The sequence below is a fragment of the Schistocerca gregaria genome, chromosome 1, assembly GCF_023897955.1.
Source record: "Schistocerca gregaria isolate iqSchGreg1 chromosome 1, iqSchGreg1.2, whole genome shotgun sequence".
Lineage (NCBI taxonomy): Eukaryota > Metazoa > Arthropoda > Insecta > Orthoptera > Acrididae > Schistocerca > Schistocerca gregaria.
The window spans coordinates 978,371,193-978,384,108 of record NC_064920.1 but is presented as its reverse complement, the minus strand read 5'-3'; the positions used below and the strand labels follow the sequence as shown (position 1 = coordinate 978,384,108).

Genomic DNA, 12,916 nt, shown 5'->3' with positions numbered 1-12,916 from the left:
CATATACTTGAAAGTCTACTCGATTTTCAGAATAGAAGAAAGGAAAGTGACAGTTTTAACAAGCGGGGCCCAAGAAGGATCGCATCTAGGCAGAATTAATTGCTATAGTAATGTGTGAAGTCTTTCAGGGCAAGATAGTGACGACTTTCATATTTCATATATCGTAACACATTGCCAGAGTGGCTGGTTTCAACTACTGTTCATGATTAATGCTTACACCTGATCCTTAATCAATAATTAATAATTCTGATTCTCAGTAACTATTCAGCTAATGTGAGAGGTCTCTGAATCCATTTACTTTATGTCACCAAATTATATTAAAATGATGGGGAGGAACATCTCATCGACAAAGAAGTGGTTATTACGGATCGCTTTCTCAGGCAGACAAGAATGGCGAAAAAATGACAGTTGCATTGCCTTAAAGCACGTCCTCATATTCATCTCACTCGACTTCATTATCAACTGCAAGCCGGTATTTGAATATTCGGGTTGGGGCTTGAATCCTGAACATATCCAATATATCCAATACAATTCCTAGACGTTGACTGCTGCACAAGTCTCAAGGTTACAGCATAAAGACACCACGTCTGCATAAGTTTTCCATTGTTACTAACTGATTTTCGTTTCTTCGTTAATTGCACACTTTATTACTGTTAAGGCAATAATTGTACGTATTAAGTTTTGTTGCTGAGAACGACCATAGGATAAAAAAGGGTTTTCATCTGCCATCAAAGCGATCCAACTACCGATAGGTTCCGTACCTACTTTTATGAATTACAGAACTACTTTTCTTCACGTTATACTTCTTTTAATTAGCGTCGTAATACATACAGGTGAAGCAGTATCCTAGGTTTTAAAGTGGAAACTCCACGCGTGTGCTCTCACCTGTACTCGTAAAACCGTTGGTTCTCATATCAGCTACACTGTAACGGACACATATTGCAGTAACTCTGCAATGAATCGCATAAGTATTGTTTTGGGAATAGCTCGTAAAGTGTTCTGTGTAAAATCCGCTGCTTATCACGCACTTGCACGGAGAATCTCGTTAGTCAACTGTCCAATAGTGGCATACTCATGAAATTAATGAGATTGCTGTTGCCACTTTGGTCTTCGCTTTGATCTCCGCTTTGTATCAGATCGCTGCATATTTTCCTGTTACGTAATATACAGGTAAAATGCGATAATGTTCCACTCACAATGCGGCACAAAGCATTCCTTCGGGTCTCCGATGCACATCGTTAAAATTTGCTCATACACGGAGACAGGCACCAAAACAAACTGCTTCTATCCAAGACCGATCTTCAAGCACTAGTGTCATTAATTTCACATGCCTTACTTAAGTAGATGTCTTTAGGTATAAATAGCACAAACACATGTAGCTTTGAATGTAGCGTATTGTAATATCGAAATTATTGATCAGAGTACTGATCGGAAAAATTCTACGCCTAGAACAGTGATGGATAAAAAATATAGGAACACATATTTATCTGATAAAAACTGATCAGCCTTTTCAGCTGAGGCTGATAAAGCACGCTCCACTCGGAAGCAGAGGATTTCATTGAGGCACTACTTCATTACAGTTTATAATTTGAGGAACGAAAGGACCAGAGATGAATTGAACTCAATTCTCAAGTCATCCAAAAGTGAGTGGATATCCTAGTTTATTTCCAAAGTTCCTGCAGCACTGAGGACATGAAAAAATGTCGATGTCATACGTAGCCTTTAATCATGCTGATCGCGTAGGCAGTGTTCAACAGGATTAGGTTACTTTTGGGTATCCATCTGTTTCACCCTCTCCAGACACATATTTCACAGTCGCTTATACTCAAAAATTACACTACTGACAAGCGAAACTCAAACCACCGAGCAAAGAGAGCCACAGTTTCTCCTTCGACTAGCGTTTCCAATACTTCCACCCACACTCCCGAAACAGCCATACAGATTGATCGTTGCATCATATCAGTGACGAAAATCGAGCTGCACTTCTATCTATTTTCCCGACGCACACCACCGAACCTGTCTAGTAAGGATTCCAACCGTGCAGAAAAACTGCTGAAAAGGACGGACATGTGTAATATAAGGCCAACACTTAAGCAGGTTTGTTACACCTTGTAAGTGTTCTTCCAATAAACGCAGTCTTCGTGTCGCAGTTCCCACAATGTTTTCCCTGTGATGTTTCCAATTAAATTTGGTCGTAATTCTAATGTCTAGGTGTTCAGTTGATTCCAAAACCTGTAAGTGCATGTGATTTATTGTGTTTATTCTGCTTATTACCTAAATTTATTTTTATAAAAACCATTACTCATCCTTCATAGCCGCAACTGTCTGGCAGTAAGTCTCATCGTAAACTCTGCAACCACGGTTGTTGAATAAAATTTCTCTTTCGACATGTCATATGTGTGTTACATTAAATAATGTCCTGTTCTAAATTGAGCAGTCTGTAACGAGAACGTGTATAAAAAAACCTACATTAAAGATGCCATATATCAACAACGATATATTATGAGACGGATATCGAAATATCTGACACAAACTGGAACACAGTAGCAATTTAAAAAATGTGAGACCTCGTACATCTTGAAGAACATGAAGTGTGAATTGTAAAAGCCGTACGACATTTAAAAAATTAGATTTTCAAAATTAACCTTGAAATGTCACTGATCGAAAAACAAACGTCGAAATTTAGAAGAAAGTGTGTAAGAAAAATAAACGTTTGCCAAATAGGAACAGAGTGCTGTAGTATATGGACTCAACAGTTGATGTGTAAATAAAAGTAGCTTGTATTAGACCAGATTAAATTTGAATGAAATGATAAAAGTGTAGATGAGGACAACTAACCTAGTGACTTATTTCTCTACTCATCACTGTGAAGTCCTTGGAAGAGGGTATTAAGCATTGTACATGTTAGGCATTTTCCGGTTCGAATCAGGTAAGGATCGCTGGCAGGACAACTGCTTCAAATAATTTCAGTATTACCATAATTTGTCTACATCGCGAGTTTATAACATAATATAACCTGTTTCGGATACTATTTAGCAATCACCTTCAGATCATAAAACATCACCTTCAGATCATAAAACATCATCTTCAGATCATAAAATACTCTACAACAAGGTTTTACGATCTGAAGATGATTGTTTCCATAATCGAAATCGGTGACATAATTTTATAAACTTGTCACCTAGGCGAATAAATGTGGAACTGCTTAAATGCCTCCGTTGACTCTGCTGTTAATCTACAGTTGTCTATGAAGCACATTCGGGAGTGATAAACAGTTGGCCGGCCGAGTTGTTCTAGACGCTTCAGTCGGAACCGCGCGACCGCTACGGTCATAGGTCCGAATCCTGCCTCGGGCATGGCTGTGTGTGATGTCCTTAGGTTAGTTAGGTTTAAGTAGTTATAAGTTCTAGGGGACTGATGACCTCAGCTGTTAAGTCCCATAGTGCTCAGAGCCATTTGAACCATTTGATAAGCGGGGGACTCAAGTACGTTTATCGATTCGTCAGTCAATACTATAGCTTGAAATTTTACAAGTAGGTTTTAGCGGGATAACGTGTCTATCTTTAGCCGTCTGCCACGTAGGTTTTCTAGCATTTCCGTCGCGCTCTCTCACAAACCTGCCACCACTCGTGCTGCCTTTCTTTGAATATCTTAAATATCCCCTGTTAGTCCTGTTTAATATCTGCCTCACACATCTGTGCAATATCGTGAGACTGCTGCACAAGAGTTTTGTAAGCAGTCTCATTTGCAGAATGTTTGCATTTTATCAGCATCTTCGCAAAGCACCGAGATCAGCCACTTACTTTAAGAACAACCGAGTCCATCTGATCAACCTATTTCATACCCACTGAATTACTTACTCCTAAGAACTGGTATGAATTGACAGGTTCCAGCTGCGATTCATTGATATTTTAGTCATGGCGTACTACTGTACAATTTTTACACGAGAGTCTTTATGAAATAAAGTATCGTTTCAGCAACTACTCAAAGTTTCCATCGCCAGGAAGGCCGTGCATATTCAGCACCAGCAAATCAAGTGAGAATCGCTTAATGTACCTTACAGTTAAACGTATACGGTATCGATTTGTTATGTAATTTTTAGAAGCGTGCTCTGTTGTGATCTTTCTTTTACTGGCCGCACCGTACACTCACAAATCGAAAGAAATTGAGATAACATTACTGAAATACCTAAATGCGGCGGAACTTCTGTGGACGTCCAAAAAGTGTTGCAGCAGCTCGCGGAAGCCATAAAAATGGCAGTTCCGCGATTCAATCGAAGACAGTCTGTCGGGGGTCGTGGGGGATGAGTTACCCCGGGGATGGGGAGAACTGGCGATCGTATTTCATTTTTATGACCGATAGGAACCGCTACGTTACTGCCCTACTGAACTTCCAGGAATAAATACAACAGTGAGGAAATCCTAGGCATCGCGTGTCAGTGGCAGACTCAGGTTTCGTCTGTAGAAATGCTCCATCCTTTATTTTCTGCTCGTGAGAGTAAACTTTTGTTACAGCAAACGAGATATAAGACCATTCTTTCGGATACAAGTTTAAGACATGCCTGCTACTGGAAGAGACTTCTTAAAATAAAGATTCAAGTTATGACGACCTATTAGCACCAATGAAGTTTGCAGATTTCAAAAGCTTCTGACATATTGCGGAACATCTACTTGTCATTGGAGGTTACGCATCACTGTTTAATTGTTTTCAGATACAGTACTCCTAGTTATAACTTTCTATGAACATCTTATAGGAACGACATACTGCAATGTACGCTACGTAATATGTAAAATATCGACTTTCTTTATATTTCAAAAGGAAATATTCCCTCACTGTAAAGTTGATATCGTATGGTGAGAAAAAAAACTAAAAGTAAATGGTTGTAGTCATTACGTCATTGTGATCAGGTCATTTGTTGTTTTTACAATGAATGGCAATCTACGTTTATGCCCTGTGCACCACTTTGAAGTTCATCCGAGAGGTTAATTCTCATTGTACCAGTTATTAGGGCTGATTACCTTTCTACTCGTGAATGCAGCGTGGGAAAAATGATTCTCAACCCTTGTGTGAGTCCTGCGACTTGTATGATCTTCGCGGTCACTACAGGAGTGACAGTTAGCGAGTTGTTGTATATTCCAAAATTCTTCTCTTAAAGTTAGTTCTTGTAACTTTGTAAGCTTACACCTGACTGTTTGCGTGTCTCTTCAGCGGTCTGTTAGTTCCTTTTCGTAGCATCCCCGTGACGCTCTTGGATGTGACCAACAATCCTGTGTTCAATCGTTCTGCACTTCTTTGTATACGTGCATTATTTCCTGTTAGTCCGATATTGTACGTGTCCAACGTACTTACGCACCAATCTAGGGTTATGCGCACTACTGGTTTGTAAGCAAACTTCTTTGTAGACTTATTGCATTTTCCTAGAATCACACTACTGAGTATGTGTGATGGTTAAGTTCCATATCCATTCTAAATATTACATCCAGTTATTTGGCCCATTGACTGTTTCCAATTACTACTGCGATGGCAATATCAACACTCTTTTTTATCAGCTGAAGAATTTACAGCCTATCTGTGTCACTGGGCGACTGCTTTTTTTCTTTAAGAACTCATTTAAATATTTACTTTTCAAGCTATCTTCTGATCTGTAGTAGGGAAAATAAGATTCCTGTGTAATTTCCCGTTTCCCATACCATTCGTGGATGATTACCGAAAAAAAATGTACATCCTTACGTCTCTGTATAATTCTCAACCTGTAGACGTTGGTGGAAGTAGGACGTTCATCGACTCATGTTGGAAAGTTGACGCTCTAAATTGTAAGAAAATCCTTTCTCACCTTCTTACTGAGGCGTCTTTATAGCGGCGTCTGTCTGTAGAGTTATTTCACTCTCTCTCTCTCTCTCTCTCTCTCTCTCTCTCTCTCTCTCTCTCTCTCTTCTGCTGTTGGACTTATTAAACGAACACCTTCACGAATCGTATATCTTCTATGAAACCTTTAAATCAATCTCCTTAATGGTCCCTGTGCTACGAACTACGTTGTATAATCGTCGGACTGGGCTAAAGCATTTTCACGATACTGATGGTGCAACTCCGAAATGATTATGAATTATTTGAAAATAGGAAATTGAACGTCACCCAGTCTGATCACTGAGTACTTGTCTGACATACCATATGCAGCAAGAATACATTGTATTAGTCAGTCTCTCTAACTTACTCTCACGTATTCGCCTAAAAGTATAACTCACTCTCTCTCTCCCAGTACTAAGTAGAGATGTGCGCATAAAATGTTTAAAATGGAATCAACAATTCGTCTGTACACCCGAAAGGGCACCGTTAAAGTTTCTCTACAGGTTAAATTCATTCAATGAGTGGCTCAGTAAGCAAGAAACTGTAATTTTCATTTCACTCATTCATTTGCCCAAAAATTTCGTCCAATGGCAATATAGCATGCACAGTCATTTTGGAATAGCTGATATCATTTCCCCTTGGGCTGACTGGACTAATACTCCTCACATGTTTTAAAATTCCACTACAGCGTCTGGCCTAGTCGTCTGATGGTAAAGCGCCTCCATTGAATACGAAAAGGTCGTGGGATCGAAGCCTGGTTAGAGTACAAAATTGTCAGCCCGCCTTCAACCCATCCTTCACTTCCCAATAATGAGATGACATATAAGGAACTGCACTAGATTCGGATTCAACTTTAAACTGTGGATCCCTTTTTCCTGTTAAGATTATTGTGATTGGTTAGGGACACTAAAGTTGTCGAAGAAGTGTCCAACTCAACGACTGGTACCAGACTGTTGAGACACACGGAGCTACAGTAACTACAAGTCATACCTTTTGCCAGGTCAGTACAGTGTCCAGTGTCGGGTTCAACAGTCTCTTAGCATATTTCACTCCCTACCCAACTTCTGTAGTATTTCCTCTTCCGTAACTGAAACGGTTTCCTGGGATATACAGAAGAACGACACGTCACAAGGAGGAAAGTAAATAATACCCCTTTTATGAACTTACCTCTGCAATAGAAATTCATTGCTGTCAAAGTAAATTAATTTATTTTAACAAATCAGACATTCACGTCATTGTGTGAAATACCACTTTTTCATTTATTTTTTATTTTTTTGTTTATAGCCTTGCAGTTAACTGAGCAGCAAATGCCTGACGCCTCAAAATGTGGATTAGGAATATTAACGACTTGAGTTTCAATAACTGGAAACCAGTGGGACGCGACTTAAATGAACTCATTCGATAAGAAATGGAACAATTACTTTTAGTTCCACTGTTTGTCGCATAAACTAACAATTAATAGTAAAACATGTTGAGGTTAGAGATATTTTCCATACATTTTGACGTATGAAACACAGAGAGTGAGTATTCTAAATTATCGTAGAAATTTCTAGTCTTCAGTTTTAAATATGATAAAAAAAATTCTCACGTAGTTTTAGAATCTCTCATGTTAAGTCTTTTACGTAACTAGCTTTAGACAGCACAGTTTACAGTACTATCTTACTGAATATGTTGCCCAGGAGCTGTTACTCGAGGGAGGGATCAGTAAGCCCACAACCAGCAGCAAGGTGCCTGTCTAAGGGAAGATTGCATGGATGAGAACAACTCGTACCATCGTTCTCCGCGGAGAAGTTGTGCGCCTCTCTTCCCTGCATATGCTTTAAAGTTTCTTAATTAATATTTCTTTAATATTAATTATTTAATATAGTTCTATAGTCTGAAAGATGTGCGAAGATGACAGGTGCACGTTATACATTTAATAGTGAATATTGGTTCTTCCAACTTGCTATGTAACCCTTCGCCATAAGGTTATGCCTGAGAGTCTCCGTAACATTCTACCACTGACCTGTCAGTTCAAAAATAGCATGACGCCTCTTAATTCGATCCTCCTTTTCTGGTTACGCTGTGATCTTATGTCGTTAGCACTCAAGACGCATAAATTATTCTTGAACGGATAATTGACAAACGTAACTCATTCGTATTTCTTCTAATCCAGGATCTCCACAACCATTCAACAGCTCAGTAACAACGAAATGCCTTCTTCGCATTAGCTGACCTGCACTAACGTAACGACGTCGTCCCGTGCCTCTATGGATCCACATGTAGACTGTGTCTTCACTTCGCATCCTGACCTAAGCTAACTGAAAAGCTGTTGCGAGACGAAATCCCTTTTGTTTAGAGTTTGGACTGTCTCAGAACATTACTACTTTAACCCAAGCTAACCTGATACATTTTCTAAGACGTTTGCTATTCTGGAAGATAACTATGGAGACACTTTTCGAAAACGTTAGATTTTACTCAGAACTGATAAGTAACCATGAAAATTTAATATCAATGTACCCTATAAACATATTGATGTCATATACTGGAAAATGTTAAAAGAAAGTGTTTCTCGTCATGCTGTAGGGTTCATATTTGGGACCAACCCACATTTTTATCCAAAACAAATTCATTGTCTCGGTTTGTCTTTACTTACTTTAAAAAACCAATTCGAGAGCAGCCACATTCGAATAGTACAGAATCATTGCAAGAGAGTCGCGTCCTCCATACCAGAGTTCAGAGTAGTTGTGACTCTAGACTTTGAACAGTACGAGGCAGCATTAAAGCGCCAAACAAATTGCTGTCTCCTGCAAATGTTTCCACCTCTGACTACCAATACTACATATTTCTATCTTTCAGTTAATTTATCTCTCTAAGGATTCCAATAAAATGCTATTACTCAGCAGCACGTTGTCTACTGCGACACCATCTGAGCCATATTCTTCGGTCAGAAACGCCTGAGCGTGTTGCATTACATTTTGAACCGTACAGTTTTTACAGGGACATGGGAATTAAGTTGGTGTCCTCCACCTCTAACATACTCATCCCTCTAATGTGAGGAGGAATATTTTTAACGTCGCGAACATATGGCGAGATGTAGTAGCAAGTAATACTGGAAATATATTCCATTAAAGTGAAATGAGATGCAGCGGTAGTAGATGCATTTATATAAATGAATTACACCTTTGTTACATTCATATGTGCCACGTTTTTTTAATTTCCTGATGAGTTGCGGCGAATGAACATAAAATAGATTGATAGGAAGCGTGTTGTTAATTTTATCGCTAAAAGTAGTAACTTCAAACTAGATTAATATGTTTCTAAATAATTTACACGTGTTGTTGGGTGATCTAACGTTGTAATTTATAGTGACCAGATCACTTGATGCGAAGCAGCTTACTTCATGACCAGTTCCTACAGTAATTATGTAATCCTCAGATTCTCAGGTCTCCCAGAAGTATGTCTCGTCGAGCGTGTTCTCAGTGTATCGACAAGACCGCTGTGTAGTTATATTCCTGGGAGATCTGAGAATCTGAAGATGCCTGCTAGTTACTGTCGTCATGAAATAAACTATTTATAATCAAGCGATATTGGCTTCTAATATTATAAACTATAATATGTTTCCATTCGAACGTCAAGTCCGGAATGCTGCAGCACTCTGCGAGATGTACTCCGACTTATTTGCAATTCCTTTGAATGAAATTTTTTGAGCAGTCTCTGGTGTTATCGTGCAGGCCAAACTAGCCCGTAACGAATCACACAATTCTGCACACTTTCAGGTTTTCGACACAGATATAAACGTATCATCAAATTTCGGGCCTTTAGACGTGTAAAATCGAACTATTCTACTAAGAACTTGACCGACTATCTTGACTATCTTCCATTTACTTGCAAGATAGACAGAAAATACGAGTACGTGGCCGAAATAATGGTAGAAATGGAATTTGCGTGGCTACATGCTCGAAATTTAGCCGGCTAGAAAATGAAGACAACTTTTTTTTAAAGAGTTTAATGCTGGAAGCTTAGAGGAACCAACAATGGGTGACTGCCGACATTGCTTTCCGGCAGGCACGCTGCATGCAGGGTGCAGGGGATGGCGACAGTGCGTTCTGACAGCGTACTCACAGTAGGTGTCCTTGGTGAGCCTGTCGATGGTGTCCTGTTTGAGCTTGGAGTTCTTCTTGCCCATGGCTAGCGCATGCTGTGCCCGCGGGCGGCGGATCGGCGTCGACTGAGCGTCGCGACGCCGCCAACGCAGGGTGCGCGCGCATGCGCCCTGCCGCACTGCGGCCCGGCGGGGGGAGGAGGGGCGGCGGGGCGACAGAAAGGGGCGGCCAAGACGCTGTGGGGGCGGCGGCGGCGCTAATTAGACCCGCAGCCTGGCCGCGGGGACCAAAAATTCAGACCCCGCGCTGTCTGACCAACGAGTGTGCGACACGGCTCTTAAACGTGGCCCCATTAAGGGAACGAATGGGAGCTCCGAATTAACAGCTGTGAGAAGCCCATATAACTACTGCAATATTTTCTGTTTATCTTTGATATTGTTTTCTATACACTGAGGAAACAAAAGTCATGAAATACTTCCTAACTGTCCGCAGCTCGTGGTCGTGCGGTAGCGTTCTCGTATCCCGCGCCCGTGTTGCCGGGTTCGATTCCCGGCAGTGTACGGAATTTTCTCTGCCTCGTGATGCCTGGGTGTTGCGTGCTGTCCTTAGGTTAGTTAAGTTTAAGTAGTTCTAAGTTCTAGGGGACTGATGACCATAGATCCATAGATCTTAAGTCCCATAGTGCTCAGAGCCATTTGAACCATTTTTCCTTCCTAATATCGTGTCAGATCTCCTTATGCCCGGCGTCGTAAAGCAACTGGACGTAGCATGGGAAGCATCCTGCAGAAATATTGATCAATCTTGTCTTTACAGCCGTCCACAACTACGAAAGTGTAGCTGACCCTGCAGAAATATTGATCAACATTGTCTCTACAGCCGTCCACAACTACGGAAGTGTGGCTGGTGCAGGATTTTGTACACAAACAGGCCGCTCGCTTATGTCCCATAAACGTTCGATGCGTGGCCAGATCATTCGCCCGAACCAGCTAGAATATTCTTCAGTAGGGAACAGTTGTGGCCTAGTGACATGACGATCTTCGGTTGTCCATGAACGGCTACGGAATTTTCAAATGGTTCAAATGGCTCTGAGCACTATGGGAGTTAACATCGGAGGTCATCAGTCCCCTAGAACTTAGAACTACTTAAACTTAACTAACCTAAGGACATCACACACATCCATGCCTCAGGCAGGATTCGAACCTGCGACCGCAGCGGTCACGCGGTTCCAGACCGAGGCGCCTAGAAACGCACGGCCACACCGGCCGGCGCTACAGAATGTCTCCATGTAGCCGATCGTAACCGTTTGTAGTCAATGATCGGTTCAATTGAACCAGAGAATCCAGTCCCATCTATGTAAACACAGCCCACACCATTATGGAACTGCCACCAATTTGTATATTGCTTTGTTGACAACTTGGGTCCACGGCATCTTGGGGTCTGCGTCACATTCGAATCCAATCATCAGCTATTAATCAAATTGCATGCATATGGAGTATCGTCTCAGTTGTGTGAATGGGTTCGTGATTTCCTCTCAGAGAGGTCACACTTCGTAGTGATAGACGGTAAATCATCGAGTAGAACAGAAGTGATATCTGGCGTTCCGCAAGGTAGTGTCATAGGCCCTCTGCTCTTCCTGATATATAAAAATGATCAGGGTGATAATCTGAGCAGCCCCCTTAGATAGTTTGTAGATGACGCTGTAATTTACCGTCTAGTAGAATCATCAGGCGATCAATGCCAATTACAAAATGATCTAGAGAGAATTTCTGTATGGTGCGAAAAGTGGCAATTAGCACTAAACAAAGAAAAATTCGAGGTCATCCACATGGGTGCTAAAAGAAATCCGATAAATTTTGGGTATGTGATAAATCGCACAAATCTAAGGGCTGTCAATTCGACTAAATACCTAGGAATTACAATTAGAGCAACTTAAATTGGAAAGACCACATAGATAATATTGTGAGGAAGACGAAACAAAGACTCCGCTTTGTTGGCAGAACATTTAGAAGATGCGACAAACCCACTAAAGAGACAGCCTACATTACACTTGTCCGTCCTCTGCTGAAATATTGCTGCGCGGTATGTGATACTTGCCAGGTAGTATTGACGGAGGAGATCGGAAAAGTGCAAAGAAGGGCAGCTCGTTCCGTGTTAACACGCAATATATAACATTGATATATAACGCGAGTTGGGCTGTTTTCTTTGCTGCGAGATCTATTTACGAAATTTCAATCACCAACTTTCTCTTCCGAATGCGTAAATGTTTTGTTGACACCCACTTACGTAGGGAGAAATGATCATCATAATAAAATAAGAGAAATCAGAGCTCGAACGGAAAGATTTAGGTGCTCCTTTTTCCCACTCGCCATTCGAGAGAGAAATGGTAGAGAAGTGGTATGAAAATGGTTCGATCAACCCTCTTTCAGGCACTTGAGTGTGAATTGCAGAGTAACCATGTAGATGTAGATGTGTTACCAACTGAAGTCGGGACTCATGTGACCAGGCTTCGTGTTTCTTGTCGTCTAGAGCCCAACTGGTATGGCCAAGAGACCAGGAGAGGCACTGATGTGAATCTCGTGCTTTTAACAAAGCCACTCGCGTCGATCGTCTGTTGCCGCATCCCAGTAACGCCCAGTTTTGCCGTACTGTCTTAATGGAAAAGATCGTTGTATGTACCACATTGATTTCTGCGTTTATTTCATGCAGTGTTGCTTGTCTGTTGGCACTGACAACTTACGCAAACACGGCTGTGGAGGCCGTCGGCCACTGCGTTTGTCGTTATAAAAGGTAATTTCCGAAATTTGGTATTCTCGGAACGCAGCTGACACTGTCAATTGCGGAATATTGAATGCCCATGCGTCTATCTCCAACTACCACATCGCGTTCAAAGTCTGTTAATTCCCTTCCTGCGGCTATAAATATGTCGGAATCCCTTTCACATGAATCACCTGGGTAAAAATAACAACTCCGCCAGAGAACTGTCCTTT

The 12,916-nt window shown here is 41.1% G+C and overlaps 1 protein-coding gene across 1 annotated transcript in view; it reads right to left on the bottom strand.

Annotated features, from left to right (window-relative positions):
* The window catches only part of LOC126277399 (frequenin-1), a 250,221-nt gene extending 240,116 nt beyond the window's left edge, over positions 1-10,105 (bottom strand). Inside the window, exon 1 of the mRNA XM_049977355.1 lies at positions 9,949-10,105. Within this exon, the coding sequence (XP_049833312.1) occupies positions 9,949-10,012 (64 nt within the window). The 5' untranslated portion in view covers positions 10,013-10,105. The remainder of the gene's footprint in view (positions 1-9,948) is intronic.
* Positions 10,106-12,916: the final 2,811 nt, after the last annotated feature.